The following is a 27,725-nucleotide window of genomic DNA, read 5'->3' as shown; positions in this document are numbered from 1 at the left end:
TTTATTTATTTTACTGTATTTTGTGTGTGTAGTTTTTGATGCATTTTCTCATCTTTAAAAAAGCTGCCTGTGGACAGCAGTTGCAAAACGGCATTTTGCTTTAAACACTTAAGGCAAGGCAAGTTTATTGATATATGTAGCACCCTTCAGATACAAGGCCATTCAAAGTGCTTTACAGGGGAACAGAAAATCATGAAATACAATTATAAGAATAAGACAACATTAAATTTACATTTAAACACTTATAGAGAATCAAAGAGCAAGAGAGAGAGAGGGGAAAGAAAAAAAGTCATTGGAAAGCAACAGTGAACAATAATGTTTTAGTTAACATCAACATTTTCAGCAGACCTCAGGTATTCAGGGAGTTTGTTCCACAGATGAGGAGCATAGAAACTAAAAGCTGCTTCACTGTGCTTGGTTTCGATCCTGGGAACACAGAGCAAACCTGTCCCAGATGACCTGAGGGGTCAAGATGCATCATATCGTACAAGTAAATCTGAAATGTATTTAGGCCCGACACCATATAGCGCTTTATATACGAGTAACAGTATTTTAAAATCTATCCTTTGACATATAGGAAGCCATTGCAGTGACTGAGGGACCGGTGTAATGTGCTTCACTTTCTTGGTGTTAGTAAGGACTCTTAGAGCAGCATTTTGGACGAGCTGCAGCTGTCTGATTGTTTTTTTGCTGAGACCTGGAAAGACATCATTACAATAGTCCAGCCTGCTGAAAATAAATGCATGAACAAGTTTTTCTGCATCTTGTTTAGATAGAAATTCTTTAATCTTTGCTATGTTTTTCAGGTGGTAATAGGCCGATTTTATGACTGTTTTTATGTGGCTGTTGAAATTTAGGTCCATAAGATTTCTGGCTTGATATGTAGGTTTTAAGTTCATGGATTCAAGGTGAGCAGTGACTTTTTAATCTTCTGTGTTAAGCTGCAGAAAATGGCACATCCATGCATTGATATGTTCAATGCACTTATTCAGTAAATGTAATGGAGTCTTGTGTTGACACTGTTATGTAGAGCTGTGTGTTGTCAGCATAGGTATGATGAGAGATGTTGTAACATCCCATTACCTGAGTAAGAGGGAGCATGTAAATATTGGAAACAGTGTATCTGTTCTGCATAAATGTACAATACGAAGGCTAACGTGTAGTCCACATTAAATAATATAAACTGAAAACTAGCACTAAAACCATTTCCTGCATGCTGAAATATTTTGTAACCAAACCACTGAAAGCTCTGCAACAAAATCATTAACTTCAAATTTACAGATTATGATACAAGAGTACCACACAGAAAGCAGTATTAGCTTTATGTGCATGTCCTGCTGCTATGCTGCCACCCAGTGACTAGGTAGGGATCCAGATGCTGCTGATATTTGCTTAATTTACTGACACAAGAGTTTAAATTGAAGGCAGTTTATTCAATAAAATGTTAATACACCACAAATCAACACAGCAACACAGTAGAAATGTGAAAAAAACAGTAAGAAAATTTAAACATGAAAAATCAACACTGAATTTGTTAGAGATTTGTAGGATTTTGTTTAACAAACATAGAATGTAAAAACAAATTTGAGTCTAGCATAAAAAAAATCTTGCTTTGCAAATACACATCTGTTCTGCAAAGTTTAATCAACTTCACTGTGTGAAATGTGTGAATGTGAAAACACTTTCACTATAGTCACTGAGAGCGACAGCCTGAAACTTCAAACAACACAACAGCAATGAGCCACAAATTTTAAATGTTGTTGTATATTATGACAAGATATTTTAAGGGGTGAGCAGTCTTGTTTCATGGAGCAAAAAGACTCTAGAAGTTATTATTTAGCCACAAACTGCAGCAGCTGACTTCACTGACTACGTTTACATGCGCAAAATATTCGTTTTTTCCCCCTTATCCCATAAAAGACAATATTCCTACTAAGCTGTTTACAAGGCTAATTAAAATTAACATTGCACTCCTGTTACGTACAGCCGTGCATACCCTGATTAATGTGCAATGACATGTACTTTATCATGTCAAAGTACAGAAAAATGGAACGGCTGTTTTTCCACCAGTTGTAAAAAGGTTGGTGTTGTGATGTTTGCCCATATTCAAAAACCTGTTAATATCCAAGTCTTTCAGAATGTGTAAAGTGGGTGTGTTTTCTCCTTCCAACCAGAAATGTGGGCATTGCATTTGGGCATGTATCGCTACAACACAGCCTTGCAAACTGTTACTGAGTTGCACAATGTATCCATGATATGCAGAGCTGACCATCATTGGGCAAACTCTGTGTGTCACAAACTGTCAGTTGAGATGCATATTCTGAATGTGCTGTATACATGCCCAAAGAATGCTCCCAAAACCTGAATGATAGAAAGATATCCTGCATGTCTTAATTGCAAAATGCTTCATTTGGAAAAGGACCTAATTCAGAATGTCCAAATTGAATATGTTGTGTACATTGACCCATATCAAACTCAGAATACTGTCATATTCGGAAAAATAAAAGAATATAAGTGCGCATGCAAACGCACCCATTGACTGAGATGATCATCTGAAACTAATCAGTGAAATATGCAGGTGTGATGTTTAGCTGAAAACTGACTGTCAGCACATCATGGCACATGGCTGCTCAACACCTTTTGTTGAAACAATCCAGACATATTACACTTAAAAACAAGATGATTTTAAAAATGCAATTCTTTAAACAGCCCATAACAATCTGTAATTAGTTCATATTAAAAGTCAGTTTACTAAAATGTGTAAACAGTGTGTGAAGGTGGTTCTAAATCATTTTTGCACATTTAAACAGCTGACATAATTCATGACATAAAGTAAGATAAGGCATCTTATAACAACAACATATATGCGACTACCCAAATACCAGTTTTGATTGACTAATTCAGTGGTTCTCAACCAGGGGTCCGGAGAGCCCCTGGGGCCTTTGGGGAGTTCTAGGGGACGGGGCATTTCTAAATTTTGAGGACATTGTGGGCTTAGACTGGATCTGTGTTGGGGGTACATGGGGAAATTTATTGGAAAATTAAGCTTTGCTTTTATGCTTTTTAATTAACTCTGGCATCCTATTTACCCTTAAAAACTTTTTTTTTTTTTTTTTTTTAACTTTTGAGATAAATTATGACACTAAAAATATTAATGGTTTTAAGTAATTAGTATTACTAATAGAAATAGACTACGTACTACAGAAACTGTTATCTTTTAAAAATGTATTGACTAGAGTTGCAATAATAATTAAAATTGTGATTTTGATTGACAAAATATTATTTTTGAGTGCTTTAACCAAAACAGAATGACAGATCATTAGATCTGACACTTTTCTTTGTTATTTCAATTATTTTATTTTTAAATATATATATTTAGCCTATATGTATTTAGATCAGGGGCAATGCATACAATTTTCAGGGCTGAAGAAGGCAAGGCTTAACAATGCCACTGTTCAGTGGGTCCCCCAAAAATTGGAGAATAGTTTATTTTTTACAATTTAGTTCACTGTAGGTGTGTCCAGTATGAGTGAAAGTACTATTCTGACTGCAGGTTTCACCTGCACAACAGTTGAATAGAATTCTGGTAGAATTCTGGTCAAACAAAAATCTTTTCAGATGGCGCAAAAAAGGATGAGAACCACTGGTCTAATTCACTGTAGATCATCAAACATTAAAAGGCACATTAGGCTTGTAACATTAAGTTACATGTTTTTCTTGTGAAATTTTCAAAAACTGCCCTTTTAAAGCCTCAGATTCTTTTTCAACCTACAGGTTAATGTTTTTGCACAAATTTAAAAACAAATACAAAACTGGAGTGACAGCATTTTCACATTTAAATTGTGATCCAAGCATCATTGTTGAGAAACATGACATTGATTTTTTAACCATTTTAAAAATGATGTTCAGGTGTCTTGAGCATTTATCATCAGAGTTTTGAGTACATTCAGTTAAAGGCACTCCAAAATGAGGGCTTGGTTAATAGGCTACAAAGACAGAAGGAGACAGAAAGGGCAAAGAACCCAGTCTAGGGCACAGCATTTAAAAAGTTTCTCATCAAAGTGACTTTTTCCATTTACACATATCTCCCCTGCTCATTTCCAGTTAAGGTTGTTCATCCATATAATATATTAACCCAAAGCTTACAGTTTCAACACTGAACTGACTGAGCCGTTTTCTCCCAGTGTCAGACAGAATTTGGATCAGTATAATCTCACTATAAACCTGTCCTTGACATCAAGACATCAATTATTAAAAAAACACCCCATACACATTACTTAAAACTAGTGAAACTAGAGTCAGTCCGTGATTAACTGCAGGTTTTGAGTCAATACAATATGGAGCACTGAAAAGGGAGTGAACAGATTAACAGATAAGTGTTGCTCTCCTCGAGATTATCTACCCTCATTAGCCCGATACAACTTTATGGAGGCAGATCAAAGGCACCACTTATAATCTCTAAACGTCTTGTGAGTTGCCTGCTCCAAGATAGTTAGAAATAATGTCAGATGCACTGTTGAAAAAAAACCTTATTCCTTAACCTGTAGAGATCAGACAAAACAAAATCCCAGCACTGATTCACCCCCTATTTGAGCTCAGTACACATCTGTATAACATTAACCTGCTGCCTGGATCACACACTCACTAACTGACTGACAGTCGCAAGTGAATCTCTCTGAAGCTTTGCATTGAAGAAACAAAAACAAAAAAAACTTCATGGGGCATTTTAAAATCTGCAATTAAATTGCACAAAGAACAATTATATCTGCCATTTGAACAAAAATGATATTCATGTGTTTGTTTGTTCAAGGTTTTTAACTTAATGAAAAGGATGTTAAGACATTGGAAAATTAAAATATATTCAAACTCCAAATGCATCTCCCTTCTATTCAGGCTATGTCCCAGTTCAGGGGCTGGATACTCTGAAAGCCCAAACTTACAGCCCATCTCATCTTGCTCTCCTACCACACTGTGACCATTCAGCCACTCAGACATCAAAATTAATGTTGCATTAAAACAGTTCAGTCGTAAAGTCAAACATTTTTAAGTTGGTACCTTGAATGGCATATTAGATTAAAATACAGAAACAAATCCAGGACAAGTTTTGAACCATTTGAGTTGAGATAGCTCTGTTTCACAAGACTAGCATACAGTGCTAAAGGGTAACTTCAGATATATCCCTTTAACATTTAATGTTATTTTGCACTGTTTTTTAATAGGCTATTGCAAGTTATGTACAAAGTTCCTCAACTTTACAAGTAGATGAGGATCGCTTGAACATTGCATTAAACAAAAGAACAGCCCAAGGTTTTATGGGTTTAAAGGCCACAAAGATAATCTGGTTTTGGTCACAAACATTTAGGCCAAATATGGCTGCAATTCCCTACTGCAAGCTGAAGGGACTTTCAAATGAGACAGGCCTTTGTAGTCTCTTTATGATGTGCTTCATAAAGGAAACAGACCTCCTAAGGACTGAGTCTACTTGTTGTAAGCTAAATAGTTAATTAACTTCTCAAAGCCTATAACATAGATGCATGATACACACGTATATACACATTACAAAAGAGAAGAGAGAAAATATCACTGCATACACCAGCCATTTTCACTGAATAATCAAACAAAGGGGAAGAAATAAATAAATTATTGAGCTTTGGTTGGAATGAACATGTGCATAGTCAGGGCAGGTCGCACACTCACTCATACCTAAGTTTTGTGTGATTAAGTTGAATTAAATAGACCTTTAGTTGGTTTAGTTAGCAGGTGCAAAGGATGTTTTGAAGTATTAAAAATGTACAGTGTGCTTAAGATACAGTAAAGAATCTGTCCTAGTAGAACAAATAAAATAAAATTACCATTTTACAATAGAATAATTGTGTGTCTCAGTGTGAATAAAGTTGACTCCATCACTTAACAGTACCCTTAATTAGCAGAGACGCACAGACATGGCTTTGGTTGTATTCCTGGTTATGCCACTGAAGTAAACAGGGCTTCAGATGCCGAGTTGTCTAGGTTTTGTTTTTCCGGCAGGGGATCCTCAGCATCCATATCTATTGTGGAAATCATGGCTGTTTTAAGTCTCTGGGGGTTAGAACAGACAAAGTTTTAGAAACAAACATAATTTTGGAAAAAATTGGTTTAGCATGTCTGGTCAGATCAGGCACAAAGAGAAAAAAGGACAGACCAGTTAACCTATTTCTCATCTGCACATATCAGCCACAGCCCCAGCTCTGCACATACTACACAACACTAAAATATCTCCTGTTAGAAAAGTAGTTGTTGTGACTTTAAAAAAAATGAAACTGATGTTTATTGTATAATGGTTGTTAATCTGTTTATTATCCAGGTAAAACAGTTAGTGTGAGAAATATTGAGAAAATAAGACTTTACATTTCTTTTCACCATTTGATATGTGAAATAATAAGTACAGAAGATATTTTAGAGGCCAAATGGCTTACATCGTGTTTCAAGGGGTGTAGAGAGGGAAGCCTGTCCTGAAACCCTGATGTGCCACATTGTTTTGTAAAACCTCATCTGTGTCATGTTTTTAGCCTTGTTGTAGCCTGTAGCTCCTGGTGTGGGAGCTGCGTTCATGTATGTGCACTCGCTCAAGACCAACAAGAGCTTGTGGTATCTGCGTGTCAGTGTTTACATGCTACCCAGAAGCCTGCCCCACACACAGTGGTTTTAAATCTGACAAAGGGACTTGTTGCTCCTTGTTAACCCCAGAAGTCTCTCTCTCTGTGTTGGGGAGGTTTTCAGGTAGCAGTAGCTCTCGCTGTTCTTGAACGAGCATGCATAAATAAATGTGGCTCCCACACTAGCAGCTACAGGCTACAACAAGGCTGGAAACTTGACACCAGTGATGTTTTTCAAATCAACTTGGCACGTTGGGGCTTCAGGACACTTGGATTACTTTGGATGAGCATGAGAGAGACATTTTGTGGTTTTATTTTGTTTCATTTTTAATGTTTGAACCCTGGTCCCTATTCGCCTCAACTGTTTTTAGGAGATGAGTGCCTGAGCTTCACCATAAAACTAGATTTGTTTCTCCATCGACATGAGGGTAAATAGATAATGACTGAATTTTAATTTTTGGGTAAACTATCCCTTTAACATTAGGTGATGTGGCTGATGGTGAAGAGAGACATGTTGTAACTGTATGGATGGCAGTGTTGGTCTGTTGGCCTACCATAATTGTTCCAGCCTAAAATATATCATTGACTAGTGGATGGATTGCCATATGATTCATGATCATCTGAGGATGAAGCACCTGAGTGATAACCTGACTTTTCACTTGCCAGGTCAACATTTATTGATGGATTACTGTTACATTTGGTACAGATATCCAAAGTACCTAAAAGAGGAACGTTTATTTGGGGCTTCCACTGCCTATTTTACATTGTGCTACCAGCAGGTCAAAGTTTTAACTTATCAGAGTTCATTAGCTTAATAATTAGATTAGATTATATGAGTGAATCAGCAGATCAAAACCCCTACTCTCTCAGCAATTTCCACAGTAATTTCTCTGAATGCTGAGTCTTGTACTCACCTGAAGAAGTGAACCTTTTTTGCCATAGATCTCTTGAATGGCTCCAATTGGGATCCACACAATGGAGACCAGTGAGACACACCAGCCCACCATTTCAGCCCACACTGGGTATGTGTAGTTCCCATAGCGAGCAGGAGTGTACTGGACAATGCTGGAGATCAGTATACACTATGTAGAGTAAAATATATTATATTAACTATATTAAATAGCCACCACTATTAATATTACCATCAAATAATCCTGTTTAAAACTCACCAGCACCAACAGAGGACAGAGTAGCAACCAACAGACACGGAAGTAGATGTTTGGAACTTTCCCTTGCATCCTCTTGACCATTAAGCAGATACGTGGGACACCTGATGGAAAAAGACAAGAGCTGATTCAACAGTTGAGATAATTAATAAAGGGTTTCTTTTCTGATGTGGATAGGGATGCGTATCACTTGCTATTTTCCAAACCCAAATGATACCCAAAGCGCTACTTTTAAAACAGCATCGGTGCCTTAACGGCCTGAACCGGTGCCTTTTTTTTTCTTAAAATAAATCACAAAACAACAGTTTATAATGTGAAAGAATGGCTTTTCATTGCAAAGGCAAATTTAAACTTGAAATGTAATATATCACCTCCTACCAGTACACCTAGATATATAAATATGAATTAATACAAAACACCAAAAAAAAAAAAGTTACAGTACTAATAACAGTAAAATACATTGTGAGATAGGATCAATTATTGTCTCCCTGTATAGTATATATATGTATAATATCTGATAATCCACCTTAACAGTCCACCTTAAAGGAGCCTGATCGGTTTTAAGTGTGAGATAACCTTGGCTTGCTAACTTCAAGGCTAACCTGCCTGCTTCACTTTATTCTGCAGAAGGCCAGTAAAACACAGGAGCTTGGCTTTAATCGTAGCATTTATTTACTGACAAATAGCCTCAACTGTACACACTTTGCGCTGCTATCTTTCACATCATACTTTGTACTCTGGTTGCTGCAGCCTCACTGTCTCCATTACTGGGCGGGTTTCCATTAACCCTAAAATTGAAATCTCTCACAGGTGGCCGCTCCAACCCATAAGGGGCTTGCCTTTCCATTATCACTTGCATAACACGCCTACGTTGCCTTTGGTTGTCTCTTTTCTTTTGGCGGCACACTTGCTAAGCACACAATCTGGCCCGTAATGAGGCAGCGAAATCTGTGTCATGGTAATTCTGTCTGGTAGGTAACTGTCACTCAGGAACATAGTGGCAGAGTGGCACCAGATATCAGTACCCAACCTTATTTGTGGATATGAAAGATGTTTCTGTTTAATAATTAGCCAACCAAAGCATTCAGCATAAACAGGACCTCCAGGTTTGAACTCATGAACATTATGAGGATCTTACCAAAAATCCAGCAGACAGCGACAATTTCAAAAAAAGCCAGGAATATGAGGGAGACCACAGCGGTGTAGTGGTCCATCAGCTGAAACACATAGATACCTCCCTGTGCAAAAAGGAGAAAAGAAAGAGAAAAACGATACTGAAAAATGAACGAAAATGATATACCAATTCCCATATGTAGGCTACGAAACATGCTCAGATATGTTTCTCTGAGAGGTAAGAGTTGGCTGTTACTGTACCTTGGTGACATGAGGAATCCCCAGGATGAAGCCAACGAGGCACATAGCCAGGGCCAGCAGCTCTTCTCTCTTTAGGAATTGCAGAACTTGGCGGCCAAACTCATCTTTTATGAACGTTATAGCCACCTCAACTGTGGCAAACTGTGGAGCACGGAAAACACGTACAGGAATTTACCAAAGTAAACGCATTTATTGTGTAAAAAGTGTCTCCCTGTCAGTGTTGTGACATTCTTGCATCTTTGTTTGGGTTGCAAGTATGAGAATATGCAAAGAACTGACTGACCGTGCCTGCTGAGGAGATATGCGTGCTGAGTGTGGGCAGTGCCTAACATGACCAAGCGATAACCTCCGAGCCCCAAAAATAAACGCAATGTGGCTTTGCCATAAAAATGCAGTTCCTTAAATGGCCACTTGAGGCTGGCTTCAAAACAGAATCAATACCCACAGACCCCTGACTCACTGCTAGCCCGGCAGCATCTCTTATGTGGGGCAGTTTTTTTTTTTGCTAATATCAAATCAAATCAGCTGGTTAAACACTGCAACAATGAATGTCTCCTCCACACAGGCTTCTTTGCTGCTGGTTGAGGCTACTTTGCCAGTCAAAGTCCACCAAAGTTGAGCTCCACATGATGTAATAATGCACATTTGTTTTGTCACCATAAGCAAATGTTTTACTCGCTCTCCTGCTCTCACTGAATTGAAGTGAACAGGAGGCGAATACCCGCTTGTGTTAATCTCATTAATTTGTGACTTTACCCTTGAAGCACATGTTGGTTGTTCACAACAAATGTAAGCAGCCAACAGCATCAGCTGGAAATTGAAACAGTGTATTTAGCCATATTCTGATATGAGTGGTTTTAAAGTATAGGCTAAAGATGTATAACAGATTTTGACCATCATAAGGTCAAACTTTGTATGTATTTGTGTATGACCAAATACGTGCAATCCTGATATTTTTGTTTATTTCTGTTTAACAAATGTTAGGATGCTAACACGCTTATCTGAGTGAACATATACCTGCTAAACATCAGCTCTTAAGCATCGTAATTGGGTTAATGTTAGTATTTAGCTCAAAGCACGGCTGTGCATTGAGCTTTTTGGAAAGAGAACGCACCAATTTGCTCAGGATTTAAAGGTTAAATATTTGTGAAAGGTGTCTGAAAGCAGCACAAGAAAGGTGATGCCAAGTTTTAAAGGGATAATACAGGCCTACCAGTTGTACATTTATCCTGGTTAGAGTCTGACAATCAGTTAGCAGTGGCGCCACTTTATTTATTTTGACCACACAAACCTCCTTAAATGTAAATCGTAATTATTTCCATGTCCACAGCAAAAAGGGGAACACAATAAGGTAAACAGTTACAGAGAAATGGTCTGCCTGAATGTGCACAGCTGTGGAAAGCAGAAAGAATTTCTGTAATTGTTTTGACAACATTAGTTGAGTGATATTGGCCCTATTTCCCCATAGGAAAGCCTTCCTTCTGACAAACTGAAGTCCTGTCACAGCATTTATATGAGTGTTAGAAATGTTTACCTGGCTGTCAAGGCCCAGACACAGCAGCATAAAGAAGAACAGAGGAGCCCACAGCTGAAAGACAGGCATGGTGGAGAGGACTTCAGGGTACACAACAAACACCAGACCAGGACCTGAAACATGACACAGTAATAGTATTCTTAGCCACACTAACTCAGTGAGTTAGCTGTTTAGAAAAGGTTGAGCCCAACTGGTAGACGTTTGGTTTGAGGCTTTAGTTTTCTTATTTCCCTCAGGAAAGGTTTCTGATTATCACTGGGCAACACACATTATTTTTACAATCTTAAACTAAATTCAACATATTGTGACCTAAAGTGGCAATTTGTTTAGCTTATTTCTATAAAATAATGCCTGGATCTAACGTAATAAGCCTACAGTCCGATTTTATTTATCTTAACAACCACTTGTTTTTTTAATTACTGGTAGAACAGGCTACTGGGATGTTGTAATGACCAGTTCATTTGTGCTTGGCGCCAGACATGACGCTGTTTAAGAGCACCATGCATGGAAGGACGAGACCAAACAATAGCCTACTTTGTTAAGCTTTATGGTTGATAAAGAATGAATGATGCCATGAGTTATGGCTTCAGGAGGAAGATTACAGGTTCATTTTACATTGGAAATAATCAGTCCAGAGAATTTTATCTGAACAGTCTTTGCAGCACAGTTTTAAACTGTCTTGTAATGAAATCACTCCAGTTGCAATACAGGGATCTGCAACATAAATCAAACATGGGCCAGGGGCGTAAAGTGGGAGGGCCAATGGTCACATCACTACTTCCTACCCCCCCTTGTTCTGGAGCCTTTGCTTGGACCACACCCATCTTTGATCTCTGTCTTTATTGTAATCTCAGCTACACTCTCTAAACTCACTCTGTAAAGTTTTGTGACTCTATCTTGCACGGTTGTGATGCTATCATGATTAAATCTGTCCACAGACAGACAGACGGACAGATATATAAACACCTGGCATAGTAGTCAAAAGCGCCTCAGTGGTAGTTTCCACTACAATAGATCTCAATAGAACCATAATTTGCCATGATTAAACACACAAAAACTAACAATGTGAAAACAATCCTAGCACAGCTGTTGCGGCTGTCAAATATTGATTACAGAACGCCCATAAACCTTATTGACTAGTTTAAAGCCAGTTTGACATTAAAACATAGTGCTGTTGAAGGTGAATTGCATGTTGCATCCCACCAACTCTGCACCTGCAGTGTACAAGTTATTGCCCTTAATGTCAAACACTGAAATAATTTTGAGAAATTGCTGAAAAAATGCAGGAGGCACACAGAAAAAAACAATTATAGGCTTTTTTCATGGAAGACATTTGGAGATATCATTAGAGTTAGCAGTTACACTTGTGCTTTTCTTCTATGACAAGCTAAAAAGGTTTGCTGTGAAAAACACAAGTCTCAAACACAAGTCTTAAAGAAAAAGCAACCAATGATCAGCAAGACATGTTTTCAAGAAGGTGAGAACAGCAATTAGAGCTTAGAGATACAGTGTTTTGATCACCTCACAAGATCCTTATCTGAGCCAGGAGCAGAACACAAGTTGTCTCTGTTTTTAATTCTGTAGTACTTGAGCTTTCAGTTGTGATAACCAAAACTTCCTCTTTTATGCAGTTAAAAAAAGGGCTTCATGTGTAAACTCAAGTTAAAAAACTGTGGACTTCCATTATATATCTTCAAAGCCGACATGTTTTTCCACTGAAAGAAGAAAAAATGCTCCCAGGAGGACGAAAGAAAAACAGAGTTTGGGTGTATTTATACCTCTATCTCTATTTCTGTCTCACTCATCCATCACATTAAGGCCAAAATAAAAGAAAGCTTTGAGACTGTGGTGCTCTGCCCAGGCTTAGTGCTTACCATCTGTAGCTATGTTGTCCACTGGGAGGTTATGTATGTGAGCCATGTAGCCAATGGCCGAGAAGATCACAAAGCCAGCCAGAATACTGGTGAACGAGTTGGTAATTGATACAATTAAAGCATCCCTGAGACATAAAGAGGACAAACAAAACAATGTTAGTGCAGTTAGAGCATCCAAGAAACTCGGGATAACAAAGATACTTGATCATGAAGCAGCAATTTGATTATCAAGACAGCTGTTTTAAGTTTTTCCACTAAATCAACCAATCTTCAGTTTGTCAGAAACTGTAAAAATTGAAAATTGGAAATAGGAAAAATTGGAAAGTATCCCTGGCAGATAAATAATGGAGCGCAGGGTGATCTGTTTCTTGCATCCCACAAGGAATATTCATGGCCTTCAAATACTGTATTAAAAGACCCTCTTTGTTCAAATGAAAATAGTAATTATATATTCCCTGTCAAACTATCTCCATTTCTCCTTGGTCAGCTATTTGGATAGTTTTGAGTCTAGCAGACAGGGTTCATTTCAGTTCACTGCAGGATGGGCGTGACCTTTCTAGAGAGCAGCTGAGGCTGATAGCCACAGAATAATCAAAGCAAAGGATAAAGAGAGGACCAAACATGGAGCTTGGTCTTAAGGATAAATATTTATTGCATTGTTAGTCCAAGCAATCAGTTGTATTTTTGGAAATCTGTGATGGTACCCTATTATGTACAGTAACGTTACAGCAGTATACCAGTGTTTATGGTTTTCATGGGATGAAAATGAAAAGTTATCAAATCATGTACATTTGCTTGTTTATAGTACTGAAAAAAAATGCCACCAGGTGGAGAATCTCATTTTTATTTATTTATTTGTTTGTTTTACAAAAAAAAAAACCCTTCTGTTTTCATTCCTTTGAGGGTCTTTGTAATGGATATTAGTAGTAGTAATAATAATAATAATAATAATAATAATGGTGTCATGCAGCATGCTGTGATATTTTCTGAGATGGTTAAAAAGTCATACCAATGCAAACCTAATGTACACTTAAGGAACCAAGAAACCAGCACAGTTGATAAATCACAGTTATTAAATCAAACACACAATACAGCTTTTCCACACTGATAGTAATAAATTTTTACCTGAGAATGTTGTTGTTGAACTTGTTGTAACTAGCCATTGAAATCATGGAGCCAAATGCTATTCCAATGGAGTTAAAAACCTGGGCAGCCGCATTAACCCAAACCTATGGTGGAGATTAGGAAGGACATGCAGAATAATTTCAGTGAAGTTTATTTTAATTTAATTAATTAACAGCTCTGGAAAGCAATTTTCTATATCAGCGTTTTACTTTGAATGATGGGCTGTGTCGGAGCAGTATTTTTTTCTGACCCTAAATTTTTTTAAATGTGTTCGATTTTAAATTTAGTAATTAATATTGTTACATATGTTAACATATGTAAATATATGTAATATATGTGTGTTATTTTTCAATGTGTGGGATCGTTGATTGCAATACTAAACAGAAGGACCTTGATACATCAAGCTGATGATTGGCAGATGGTTGATGTCGAGCCGTCTATAAGCATCTGTCGCCCTAGTTATCACACCGTTGGCACTAGCTGGCCCTTGTCAGCTTCAGCCAGTTTAAAATGTTGAATTAGCATTGGAAACCGCAGAGCCAGTCGGTGAGTGAAAGCTCTCTGATTGGCAGTTCAGCTCAACGCACGATAAGAGAAATGGAAGTTAGGACAGCAAACAAAAAAGCCACTTGAGTGAAAAGGGTGTGTGATCAAGACAAACTTGTGATGTGAGAGATTATTTTTTTAGCATTTGAGCTCTTTAACAGAAAAAGTTTGTTATCAAGAAAGACCAAGCTGTCGTGGGAAAAGACTATTAAGAGTTTTAGGCTCTTGCTTTCTGTCCTGAAATTCTATCCTTGCAGCTGTCCCTAAGTCTTCAAAGCAAAATTCTCCCACCGCCCTACGATGTCCTGAGCACGACCTTAGCTCTTCACTGAGGTCATTGGTGCAGTGATCTTTTCCTCTCCCCCTTTTTTTCCCTTTGTGCTCTGGCATTTGCTGAGTTTGAAGCTTAAGCAAACACAAGATAAAAGCCTACTGTCTCAAAAAAGGGGCGTTCATCTCAGAAAATGAATGTTAGCATTAACTTTTGTCATTCTCTGACAAGTTGAGGACAAGACAAGTTAAATATACATTTGATACCATGCAAGATAATAATTAATTTGATCTAAACAACATGGTTTAGACTATCTGATGCCCATGTGTAACCAAAGTCTTACGGGTTAGCCTGCTTTTTTTACTCATTCATCAACAGAGTCTCACCTTAACTTCAAACAGTTTGCTCCAGACAGGTGTCACAAAGTAGTAGATACCGTCCTTGGCTCCGGGAAGCTGCACATTATTAATGAGCAGGGCAAACAGAATGAAGTATGGAAATACGGCGGTGAAATACACAACCTGTGTGACACAAACAGGAAGCAGAAATGGATCAGTGTTTGGGTTTATTGTGTAGTTTAGGTTGCAACAGTTGAGCTAATGTGACCTGTTTTCAGGAACACCTGTGAGAATGATTTGTGTTTCACTCAAGGTTATTTTCTCAAGTCAGACAAAATATACAACATCACATAAAACTGTATAAAGAAAGACCCTTGTTGGTAGGATGCCTTCTCTGTTTAATTTATCATGTCCAGTCTCTGACTTTACTGGGCAAACTAGTTTGTTTTGACTACTGTAATCAGCAAAAACTGAACTCTGTCCTGTAAACTGAAATGTCACAGGATAAAAGGTTTTCAAACAATTAAAGATTGTGGACGGCACAACACTAAGCATAATAACCACTTTGCATGAACATATTTTGCAAAAAAGCAGCCATCATTCTGACCTTGCCAGTGGATTTGACTCCTTTAAATATGCATAAATACACGATGACCCAGGAAATAATGAGATAGCCAAAGAGTTCCCAGTGAAGGCCACCAACGTCTTCAATGCCATTGGTTTTCTGCAGAAGTTTCTGACTGGATAAATAGAAAAAGAAGCGTGAAAATACAAAGAGTGATTCCTATTTATATATTTAACATCCCTGGCCTAAACTCTTAAAATGTAAGTTTAAGGGAATATTTTACACAAAAAGTATAATTTATATATTGTAAAGACATAATTGTCCTTTACCTTGTATATTCACCTTAATTCCCTTTTATTGACTTTTGATTTGACCTGGAGTGAACTCATGTAACCATGTGAAAGAATCATCGTACTAACTGTCCTTGGAGGTTTCATCTGTCTGTGAGAAAACTTGCTGGGAAGAGGAGACAAATACTCTCTGTTCCAGTAAACTTTATCTCAGCGGAGGTAACCTCCCTTATTTTCCTAACACTGTGTTTGCAATTACAAATATGTGATCTGTCCCTTCAGCTGAAGTAGACTGACTCTGGTAAAACCTTTTTTTCAAATTCTCTTTTATCACTTCATCAATATATACAAGATAGCTGCTTTTGCATCATTTATTTGTTCACTTTTCTGAATGGAAATACAATAACTTCCACCACATATATTAATAAGCTACTCATTCCATGTTACAATAAATTTGCGATGAAAACTTTTTGTTTTTATCACATGCCTCCAAGGTGAACAAACAATACATAACTGAGAAAAAAATATGATGGATTTAAGTCATAGGGGTCCAAGTTTAACAAAAGCAAAACTAGATTAAAATATCTGTTTACAAACTCTCACATAACTCATGCAGTATTATCCAAGTCTCATTAATCCACTATGTAAATCACATAAAACACATATATAAACCACATGAACAATCTCATGCACAACTAGCACACCTTGTCAGGCATGTGAGTTTGAACTCAGCTCAAGAAAATGAGCAAACCCATGTGCTTAACCACAGGCTGCTCTTATGCAAATGTGTTTTAAATAGTAAGGTTTAATCAAAAATGAGTGTGTTTTTGACTATTCAGCTGGACTGGATTAAACTAGAGAAGTTGTGTGACAGTTTATAAACGTGTTTTAATATAGTTTTGCTGTTGTTAAACAGACCCCCATGACTTTAATGCATTAAAAACTGTCCTTTTTTATTCACTGTGGAGACATGCAAGTTTTTTTTCACAAATTCAGCAGAACATGGGTTAAGAATTTGATATACATATGATCATTCTGTGGGTCAATTATTCCTCTAAGTTTGGAAAAATACAATAAATTTAAAGCTCTGACCTTCTTCATCAGGATTGTGTGGGTGAGATTTGGTCAGATTTAATTAAAAGACAGCCCTACAGGTGTCAACTAATTTTGCAAGTATTTGACGTCACATTTTTCCAGAAGAAAAAAACAAAACAGAAATCTCTTATATGAAATAACCAAAACTTTGGCTGAAAGGTTTGTGTTCATGTGAGGCCCACATGCTAGTGAGAAGATGATTCTGAGAAAAAAAAGCTTTTCAGGGCCTTTAACAAAAACATCACATGATTTTTCCTTCAGTATCTGCAAAGAGAATAAACACCCACAGTAGTGCTGTTAATAGAGTAAATGGATAAATAGAGCATCTGCAGTTGAAATGCAGTAAACTTTTCTCACTCAAAGAACTGCTGGCTGGCAGACTGCAGGTGGGTGGCGTTGCCCGGGAAACCACTGGAACAGTTTTCGACAAGATTCCAGGTGTTGTTGCAGGACATCCAGGGCAGAGTCTTTCCAAATGAGCTGAAGAAATAGTAAAGTGCCCAGCTCATGATCACATTGTAGTAGGTGGAGAACACGAAGGAGATAACAACTGTGGCCAGACCAACACCTGCAGAGTCACATGTAAGGAGCAAGGACACAAAGTGAGCGATGACTTAACAAAAATGATGCCATCTGTGGGGGAAAAGCTGCAAACTTTACTTCTTAAAACTGGCAACTCATAAGCCATATTCTGCTTTGAAGTGTCAATTATTTGAGCCCAGGATTATGGCTTTAGTCTACATCTCACACTAAGATGGACAGCATAAAAAAGTATCGTGGGTTAATGTGTGGTCAGTGGTGGCTGAGATGAAGTCAAGCAAACTGGGCTGCAGATAAAAGGCATTCCTGAAACTGTGGATTAGAAATTCCACTGTGTCATTTTGGCCTGTGAATATAACAGGCTCTTGACCAAATGGATAAAGGTGAGATCAAAGTCCTCCAGCAGATATAAATTATTCAGTCTGTCAACACCTCTGTTTCTTCGCTGTGTATCAGATATCAGTTTGTACCACAGGTGTGGTTCTGTTTTTTTTTTCACCTGTCTACTCCTTTGGGGATTCAGAGGAATGACTAAGCTAAAGAGCCTGGCCTCTAGAGCAGGTAAAAGCTCATTACTTTTTCACCAGTAGGGTGCAGACAGAGGGACTAAACCGAAACCATTTCAAACACAGGAAAGCCACCTGTGAAGTCATTTCTGATTTAAAATTTTAAAAAAAAAAACAACAAACTCTACCTTTTGAGCTATCAGATCAGATGAGATACAATCAAAAGTTTTACTTTCTGATATCAATTTTTAAAGTCATTGTTTAACATTCTGGTAAATATGCTCATTCGCTGAGATTCAGATGAGAAGCTCAAAACCTCTCTCTGGTGTTTGGTAAAAATGTTGCTGGAGCCAGCAGCAGGTTAGCTTAGCTTAGATGGAAACAGGGAGAAACAGCTAGCCTGACTGTCCAAAGATAGCAAAATCTGCTTACGAGCACCTTGAAGCTTGGAAAGACATCAGTTTTCTTGTGCTGCATTCAGATGCTGTTCACATGCATTTTAACCTTTGAAACCTGAGCAAATTGGTTTGATTTATTTAAAAATGGCGCTAAAAAGGCAATGAACAACTTGGCAAAAGACGTCCCACAAATTGCAAGAAGAAGGAAAAGACAAGAAAATGAAAAGAGACGGATCGAGAGATAAAATATTTTAAGCGCATAATTTATTTATTTTTTCAAAATTAAGGTAATTTTTTTTGTAACTTTTTGACTGAAATCAAGTCAAGTTGCTCAGCTTTCAAAGTGTTAAAGCTCACTATAATCAACATGTTATATCTTGTATGTTTAATCTCTGCACAGAGAGAAATGTTTTACACATCTGCAAAACAGTCAAGTGGACGCTTCAGTTATATCCATGTCTGTCCAGACTCTTATATAGCTATGATAGTTGACAATACCTCCGATATGGATATTGCTGCAAATAAGCTACATATTCACAAGAATTGGCAGCAGAAACCTGGCAACACAGAAAGATCTTTACCGGTTGCACAGTTTCAAGATTAGTGTCACCAATTCAGCATCTGACCAAATGTCTCCAATTCTGTACCTGAGTTATGACATTAAATAACAACCAGAAAAGTGTTTTTGCAGAACATTATGTCACAGTGAAGTACCAAAAATGTCACCAAAATCTTATAAGTTCATTGTTTAGTAGAGTTGGATCTTTGTGACAAATTTCAAGAATTTACATCAAGGCCTTTTTGAGATATTATGTTTACGAGAATGGGACAGACACGTGGATGGACAACTCAAAACATAATGCCTTAGGTCACAGCTGTCGCCGCCACAAAGCCATAAAAAGACAATTTGTTGTTTAAGATGGTTATTTGTCAAGCTAGTTTTACTCTATGTCTGAACTTAATTTCCTGGAGTGTCAGCTGATTTCCCGGCGAATCCCCTGCACTGGCAGATGGTTGTTTTTACACTTCATGTATTGTGCCACGCTAGCAGTTTCGCCTGTTTCGTCTATTTCCAATTTTTGTGCTAAGCTAAGCTAACTGGCAGCTGGCCCCATCTAAATATTTACCACGCTAAGGTAGAGTGGCTTCGTTTCTCATATCTTACTCTCAGCAAGAAAGCGCAAAAATGAAAAACGTATCTTTTTTTGGATTTCATTCCAATTCTTGATCTTTTTCTTCATGCTATTATTGCCATCTTTGTTATTTGAGAACGTTAGAGACGTAGTTTCCCACTAATGAATGAAGTGCCCCTCTGTTTTTCAGTTCTAAAAACTTTGCCTCCTGAAAATATTTTGCTACTCATAGACTGGAATGCCATGCCCCACTGGATCTAGTCTCACTATCTGGTAAAATGGAAGGAGAGGCAGCTGAAAAACAACTCTGTGTCATCATAATGTCAGAACCAAAGGAAGCCCCCTCTGAGCTCCAGGATCAGCTAGAACCACTTTGTATGGTCCATGTTAAGCGCTCCTTCCTTTGTTATGGCCTGTTTGCCTCACTCACTCTACACATGGTTGACTGCTCCACTGGTACACCAGACACACTCCAAGTGGGGGAAGTCATTTCAAACTGTCAAAACATATCAGTGTGCTGGACTCAAAAACAAGGCTGAGCTGATAATGATGGAGGACATCAATTCGAGCTGTCTTCCCTTCTGTCTCTTTATTAGTTTATTACCTTGTCATGCCTCACCTTTCCACTAGATGCCCTCATTGAGACAAATGAGAAAATCACAACGGAGCGGCAGGCTATATGTATATGCTGTGATTAATTAAGCATACTGCAGTAAATTAGACACAAGCATATTTTTTTGATTTTTGATTGAATTTGTGGGCATCTAAATCAGGTACATTACAGCAAACTGCACTGAGTTGCACAGGGAAATCATTCAAAAGAACATACAGAGAAAAACTACCTGCTTTTGGCCCTTGTTTAGCACAGAGCATTAACCAGGAAGAAATGAGCGATAAATCAAGTGAAGGACCCATACGTTTTGACCGGGTAGATAATCTCTGTCTTTAAAGAGATAAGAAAACTATGGAGAAAAATTTAGAGTTAGAACAAGACAGACAGCATTTTCAATTCACACCCAAAAGTAATGATTGTTGATGGCTGGGCTCTTGCTTGATCTGCCAGGTGATCACCAGTGCTCTCAGGGTCAAAACATCTCACATCATTCATATGTTTGATTTATATAATTTTGCAAATATGTCCTGGCAGACATGATCTTTCATGAGCACTGAAAGCTTTCAAGACAAAAAGAAAAGAACAATTACGCTGATCCACATGATTTGCCTAATGTTTCCAATCTCTTCAAAGAACTGATGCAGACTTCAGTCACCTTTATTTATTGATTTGATGATTTTTTTTTCATGTACAAATTGTAATGTTTGTTAATTTCCAATGGATGTATGATTAAAATTTTCTAATAAATAGGAGAAATATAACATTGATTAGAGCAGTGATTGAAATGTTTGCTTTACAAGTTCCCATCCATCAACATGTGAAAACAATCCATTTTGTCAGACAGAAAAGGGCAGATTTCATTTTTTTTAAGGAAATAGAAAGCACTTCAATAATGCAGTATAGAAAATGTTAAAATGGCTAGTTTGGATTTGGATCCAGATCTGCATTGAATATACAGACATAGAAAGGCATGGGGTACATGAGCCAGATATTTTAATTTAACTGTGCAGTAGGTCATTGACAAAAAATCTGAAAAAGTTAAAGAATTCTCCATCTTGCAGTAATGAGAAATTAAGAAATCATTAAAAAAAGACATTGCTGGTTCTGCAGTAAAAAAAAAAAAAAAAAGAGTTGTGTCATCAGTAGAAACGCAGAGTCGTAGGCTAGACAATTGCATACATGCTACAATGACTTGTACCATCAGTAGTTCAGCTTTTACTTTGTTCTTCTCTTTTTTTAAAACTTTTTTACACAAATACCATCAAATATCATATGCTCCAGTAAAATGTCAGAAAGGTATGAAAAGCCAGATACTGTACAAGCCTACTGCACACAAATGATCATTTAAGTATGCTCACTGGTTGGTCAATATAAAACCATGGACTCATCCAAGTCTGAAATGGGTGTGTTGTTGTAATGGTTATAGTGCAGGTTTGTTCAAAACAATGTGTATGCGATAACAGAACAGATCAGAATTACTACTTCACTTTAAAAATGGGCATATTATGTATACAGTAAATTGAAAGTATACTATAATTTGCTGTCATTTATGCTGTGCAGAACACAATAACTTGAAAGACCTTTCAGCTGAGAGGATGGCTTTTGGCAGGAAGACAATGAGAATTGGAGGACTGTCACAACATGAGTTTTAACCTATTTGTCAGTTTTTCTGTCAATTCAATCAAGCAACTTTACTCCAGAAGGGACAAACAGATGTCTGAACTTGCTTTACAAACAAGACTGGGCAGTCTGTACTTTGAGACAATGTACTTAAGCTATTGCTGTTTGTTTGATTTTTTTCTTTATGTACCTGTGATGGTGCCGTTAAGAGCAACAAATGCATATTGGTTTTAGTACAGCTAGGGTAACAAGTGCTTACTACATCATGTGTATTGCTGTGAATTTACTATATTTATTCAGGCAATCATGACTGCAAGTGACATTTAGGTACACCACTACAGTCTGCTACTTCTTTTCTTATCACTTGTTTCCCAATTTATTTGGGAACATATGTATTACTGACTCACACCCCAACAAACATGTATGTTGTTCACAGCTACAGCAAAAATGTGATGCCTTGTCCTCTCATGGAGTAATGTAGCTCAAAAATGTGAAGCTCTCTGTTTACATACTGTATTGATCAACTGGGATTCCTGGGAGTGATGGTTAATAATTTATTTTTTGGGATGCAATTTGATCCACAATGGATTGTTGTAACATTTTATGGTGACAACTTCACAAAGAAATTGCTATTCATTTTTCAAAAATTGCAGTTACTGCCATACCACATTTTTTTCAAAGTCTGTTTTCTTTTGTAGAAGTATACCCACTTCTGTGATCTTAACATCCCTGTGCTTGATAAAATCAGAGTTTCAGGAGCAATATGAGAGGTTTTCTAAATGTAAGACAAAACGATTTAAATTTAAAGGTATAACACTGAGTGAAAATAAAAAGGTTAATCTTTTGTTTCTTTTTAATGAGGTAAACAATAATCTGCCTGATGCATGTATACAGACAGCTGCTGAGCATGTGCCAGACTTTCTATACACACTTCAATAGCCAAGACAAATATTTAAACAAAAAGACGTGAAAATGCAGGAAAATTCACAAGATTTTCATCCCTGTCACATGAGAGTAGCCTTTGGCCTGGAGAGTGACTCACCTTTTAACAAGGGACAGATTTTGGCGAAAGCATGTACTGGCCCTACACGAGTGTACTGCCCGACAGAAAACTCCATGAAGAGCAGAGGAATGCCACACAGGAGCACCATGATGAAATAAGGGACCATAAAAGCACCTGAATCAGAAGATCAGAAAAGAACAATGGGTGGATAATACTATTGGTACATCCTGGTTATTATTATTTCATATTAGAGCTGCCAGTCCTCCTCTATAATCTTATTTGAATTTCATTCCCTATTATTTGTAATATTCAAATTATTATTATGGTTAAATGTTCTGTCCACTCGAGGGTATTCCAACATTACTAATAAACATTTGGAATAACTAACAAGTGATAGCTTTCTGTCTAATTAATAACTGATCTTAGGCACAAAATGAATAACGTTGACTTGTCAACTTTAATGACAATTTTAAATCTATAATCACTCCTGTAATGGTCAGGAGTGTGGATCTCTGTGGGTGTGTCCCTTTCTGACATTTCTCATATTTTTTCATTAGAGATTAACGTTAACACATTGAATGTGAGATTGTGATTCAGAAAACGCTATTGTTCCTCAGATGTCACAAAAACATTTGTTTTTTTTTACATGTGGGTAGCACAAAGGTACAAATAGTTCCTCCAAATGCCAGAACACATGCTGGCACGAACCTGACAAGATGGGGCAGCAAGGTGATAAGATTCTGGGACATTAGTCAAGACACTGACAAAACATTAATCTTTTTAGCATGGGATAAGTACTGTTTTTACTAGCTGATTAAAATTCTCCTGAAATTTGTTCCAACAGTCCTGTGGTTTCTGCTGTGTCACTGTATATTGGGTTTCTAATGGCTTTATTGCTGGTTAAATAATTAATAACACTTAACAATCTCTCTCTGCTTACCACATTTTTTTAAAAGTTTGATGTATTTAATCATGAAACACATTATTACTGTCTGTTAATTATTCCTGGGAAGACGATTCCCTTTCGTAGCTGAACAACTGTCAATAATGAATGACTTGTTATTTACAACTGCAGGCTGATATGGCTACATCTGACCACACCTTAAAATAAGCCACATAGCTTATGTTAATTCATTGAAAATGAAGGCTTTCAGATGTTGAAGCTCTTGTTTAATAACAACTACATAGATGCTGTGCTGAATTGTGCTGAGTCATTCTTGATTACAAATCCAATGCTGTTGTTAATGGCTAAGAGACAAGATTAAAAATCTGTCTGTAGATTGATTGGGTTTTTTTTTCAGAACACAGTTTACTTCCATGTGAAGTATGATTATATCAGTTTCAAGGTATGAATGTCTCTGTCCTCATGTATGAGCTCTGGGAGAGACGTGAGTTGCCTTGCCTCAGTATGTGCTGGGATAGACTCCAGCCCCCTTAAGACCTGAACAAAGTAAGATATTTTACAGAATGGATGGATGGTTGGATGAGGGATATTAATTTCATTAATGATGTGGACAGATACTGAGTTAGACATGTGTTTCAATTTAAATTTCAAAATAAAATTGTATTGAAGACCCACCACCACTAGCTATGATTTTTCCCCTCACAATCTATACTATGTATGTTATGACCCAGCTTAGACTGAGACTCCTGTTCTTTAAAAAGGCATTAATGTCAGCCAAGTCATCCTGTATGTGACTGCTCTCTGTGCTACAAACTTGTGTGAGGAACTTACTCATCCAAAAAAGCTAAAACATTTTGAAACAGGACAGTCAGAATAGTAGTAACTTGGCATGTTATGATCATGATTCATGAATTATTGCATTTAATACACACACGATGGCCTCTCTATTCAGTACAACGTGTATTGCAATTCAAGACAAACAGCATTGCAATAAATTCTACCTCTATGAAGTCTGTAATGTTTAGTTTTTGGTAACACTGTCATAAATGTGTACATGCAACTATATGTTTATAACCGCGTTCATAGTAAAAGTAATGAGAATGCATTATAGTAGAATGCATTATATTAAGAGGGTTTTTTGCCACCCTTATTAACATGCACGAGTGGGGCAGAATATTTTAAACATCTGTGGAATATAAGTGACTATGAAAAAGCGACACTCTCAAGTAGCCCATGCAAAACAGAAGGCTATTTCATTGCAGATACATCTGCTTATCATTTGTATCACGAGCGAAGCATCTCCCCCTGATCCACCCATGCTGACGACTGTTTAGATCGGGGTTAATACCAACACAATCATACCTCCACCGCTTCTGTAGCACAGGTAGGGAAATCTCCAGATATTGCCCAGTCCCACCGCGTAGCCCACCGATGCCAGGATGAACTCCAGCCGCCCACTCCATGTGGGTCTCTGCGCCTCTGCGTCCACGCTCTTGTCGGCGACCACCTTGACATTTAAGGGTCTCAGAGCACAATCTCTTTCGTCAGAGGGTGTCTTCAAATTTTCAGCACTGACCTCCATCGCGGCTTAGCTATGGGTAACAAAAACGTTTTTTTGTTTTTTTTGTTTTTTGTTTTGGTTATCACAATCAACGGTCCTCAGTCCTGCAGAGTAAAATATTCCCAGGTTAAAAAAAAGTCTATGGGTCCACCCAGACTGACAATAAACTCCCTGGACGTCTGGTTGCTTAATGATGACTCAAGATTTTTCAGTATATGCCAATAAATGCATCATTAAGACAACAAGCCTACAATACAATGATCGGTAGCCTGCACGTGCCCTCCGCGGCGTTTGTCCTCAATTCTGCCAACTCTTGCTTGTGTAATGACACAGGAGTAAATGTCCTTTTTCATCCTTGCTGCTCCGACCACTGTGAAGGTAGCGAGTTTAAGGAACGCCTCTTTTCAAAATAAAAGCCTCGGTGCTTAAAGCATGGTTATTCAGTATGTGAACAGATGCACCATGAGGATGAACTTCCAAAATGTCCTGTATTTGCGTTGGAGATAACTAATATATAAATTCTGGTCATGGTACTGCATTTGTTGCAGTGGTGAGATTATGCTTTTTTGCATAGGCTGTAGATGTCAGAGGGGACTTCGGGGACACCTGCCCTTCATTATTTAGGACATGCATTTGCCCTTCCCACAGACTGCATAAAATAATGTCTGTTGCTATGAAAATGTCACTCAGTGGTTTGTGGACTGCAGGCCCCAAGGAAGTGCAACAGGTTTTGAAACCAATTTTCGTGCCATCCAAACAGTGGGATTACAACTCCCACATTTGTCATGTGATATCATTGGGCCTCAAAAGACTTTCTTTGTCTGTAAATAAAGTGGATACATTTTTGGAGAATCACAACCTCTGCAAAAAGACTAGTTTCATAATAAGGATTTAATTCAGTGTGATTACATTTGGAAAAACTAGAAGAGCTGCAATATTAAAACTTTTTTTATCCCCAACAGGTGGCTAAACCTGACTTGCGGCTTGGCCAGTGGCAGTCTCCAGTGTGCTTGCTCTATGGGCTCAATGATGTGCTAGCAGTGCCAATTATCCAGGTAACTGCACCGTAAAAGAGTTTTTTTTTTTGGTGTCATGAAGGCTATAACTAAGCAACTTTAATAGGAATGAATGGGGCCCTGTCATGAATGCTGTATTCAGGTCTCTTATTACATCCATAGTGGACTACAGTTTCAAAGTCTGAAGTTTGGCATTTTGGCCACAGTTGTACCGGAGCTTCTGTGAAGTTTCAGAAGTGTCCTGCCAGCTGATACTGTAGACTTAAGACTTGGCTGAGATTGTGCTTATTTAGTCATTTTCCCTTGATTTTGTTGTCATTTTCCCCTGATTTTAGTGATTCTACCATGGGCTAATTTAATTATAAACAAAATAGATATGTAGAAGTTTTCACCGCGTTTATTGCTCTAAATACAGTGCTGTTGTTAACTATTATATACTTTCTGTCTATTTCACGCACAGTGGCTGTTAGCTGGGGCATTAATTCTCTTCCGGGACAGAATACAGAGGATTGCTGGAAGGAGAAGGATCAAATGCGGTTGATGTAACGTTTCAGTCAAGTTAAACATGATCCCGAGACAAGTCGTTTTATTTTGAAAATTAACCGGATGCAATGCTGCATCCAGCCTGGTACTTCATGCCTGGTACGATCTGCTCTGTGCGGCTTGACACAGTTGCTTTCAAAAAAAAAAAAGAGCAGAGCGAGGAGCCGCTGCTGAGACGCTGCGCTATCCTATCCTTTTTTGCTGCTGAAAAGAGTGCACATTGTTTTTCGAACTGCATTTAATTTTTCGTAACTTGAGCATCCTTGGTTCTGTGATCCAGGTGTATTAAAAGTGTACTGTACTGTAAACTTAAAACAGACAGATAAGACCCAGAACCTGTGAAAAGAGGCCTTAATTTTATTTGGTTAATAAGTAATAAAGCTCATTTAATTGCATAGCACCATTCCTTTAAATCATCAAATCACATTGTATGGCATCAAATCGCACTGTGTTGAATCAGATCATCTTGAATCGCGCTGCATCGTGATTGGGGTGTGAATCTTCGTATCCCATCTGTAGAAGCTGCATATGTATTTTTAATGTATCGGATTGGTGATAATGTGTTGAGATGGGTATCATGGCCTCACATCAAAGATGCCCAACCCTAGTTTGTAAGCATGCTGCTTAACAGGATGACACTCACCAACATCAATGTCATACTGCAAGGCTGTGGTTGTAGTAGGACTGAGAAAAGTGCATGATGATTTTCAATCAACCCCACATCACTTTTATGGAACTGGAGCATCTTGCATTACCAAGTCACTCTCCTGAGGAGAATGAGGAGGCAACACTGGGCCCGGTGCAACAGACAACACGTCAGAAGTATATATGTTTGTGTGTGTGTGTGTGTGTGTGTGTGTGTGTAAAACAAAGCCCAGCATAGTCTCCTAGGTCTCCCACAAATTACATGAATTCTTGAGTAGAAATATTTTATAAAGTTAAAGGTCTGCTTCTTTCACCACTCAGTAGTGAATCCTGTATTTAGGAATTTTTTGAGACGCAGAGTTTGAGACGTATATGACCGATTACAACCCTTCCTCCTCGTCAAGTGCTGATGCATCCCCAGCATGTGGCA

General features: G+C 37.8%; 1 protein-coding gene across 2 annotated transcripts; it reads right to left on the bottom strand.

Annotated features, from left to right (window-relative positions):
• Positions 1-1,412: 1,412 nt before the first annotated feature.
• Positions 1,413-25,436, bottom strand: LOC121944287 (sodium- and chloride-dependent GABA transporter ine). Of its 2 annotated transcripts, none has more exons than XM_042488024.2 (13): positions 24,893-25,436; positions 22,666-22,800; positions 17,171-17,381; positions 15,471-15,603; positions 14,912-15,046; positions 13,709-13,812; positions 12,584-12,708; positions 10,710-10,822; positions 9,176-9,316; positions 8,940-9,039; positions 7,805-7,905; positions 7,550-7,717; positions 1,413-6,078 (listed from the first exon to the last, which is right to left on the bottom strand). In XM_042488024.2, exons 1-13 carry the CDS (start codon positions 25,110-25,112, stop codon positions 5,965-5,967), a joined length of 1,800 nt encoding a protein of 599 aa, XP_042343958.2. In that variant the 5' UTR covers positions 25,113-25,436; the 3' UTR covers positions 1,413-5,964. The 2 variants fall into 2 exon arrangements, with proteins under 2 accessions (XP_042343958.2, XP_042343961.2); XM_042488027.2 differs by lacking the exon at positions 24,893-25,436 and adding an exon at positions 20,233-20,352 and having other exon boundaries at positions 22,666-22,802.
• Between the last annotated feature and the right edge of the window lie 2,289 nt (positions 25,437-27,725).

This window comes from Plectropomus leopardus, chromosome 4 (genome assembly GCF_026936395.1).
Source record: "Plectropomus leopardus strain MGB_pleo_1.0 chromosome 4, ASM2693639v1, whole genome shotgun sequence".
Taxonomy (NCBI): Eukaryota; Metazoa; Chordata; class Actinopteri; order Perciformes; family Serranidae; genus Plectropomus; species Plectropomus leopardus.
The sequence above is the reverse complement of the archived record's forward strand: the minus strand, read 5'-3'. Positions and strand labels throughout refer to the sequence as shown.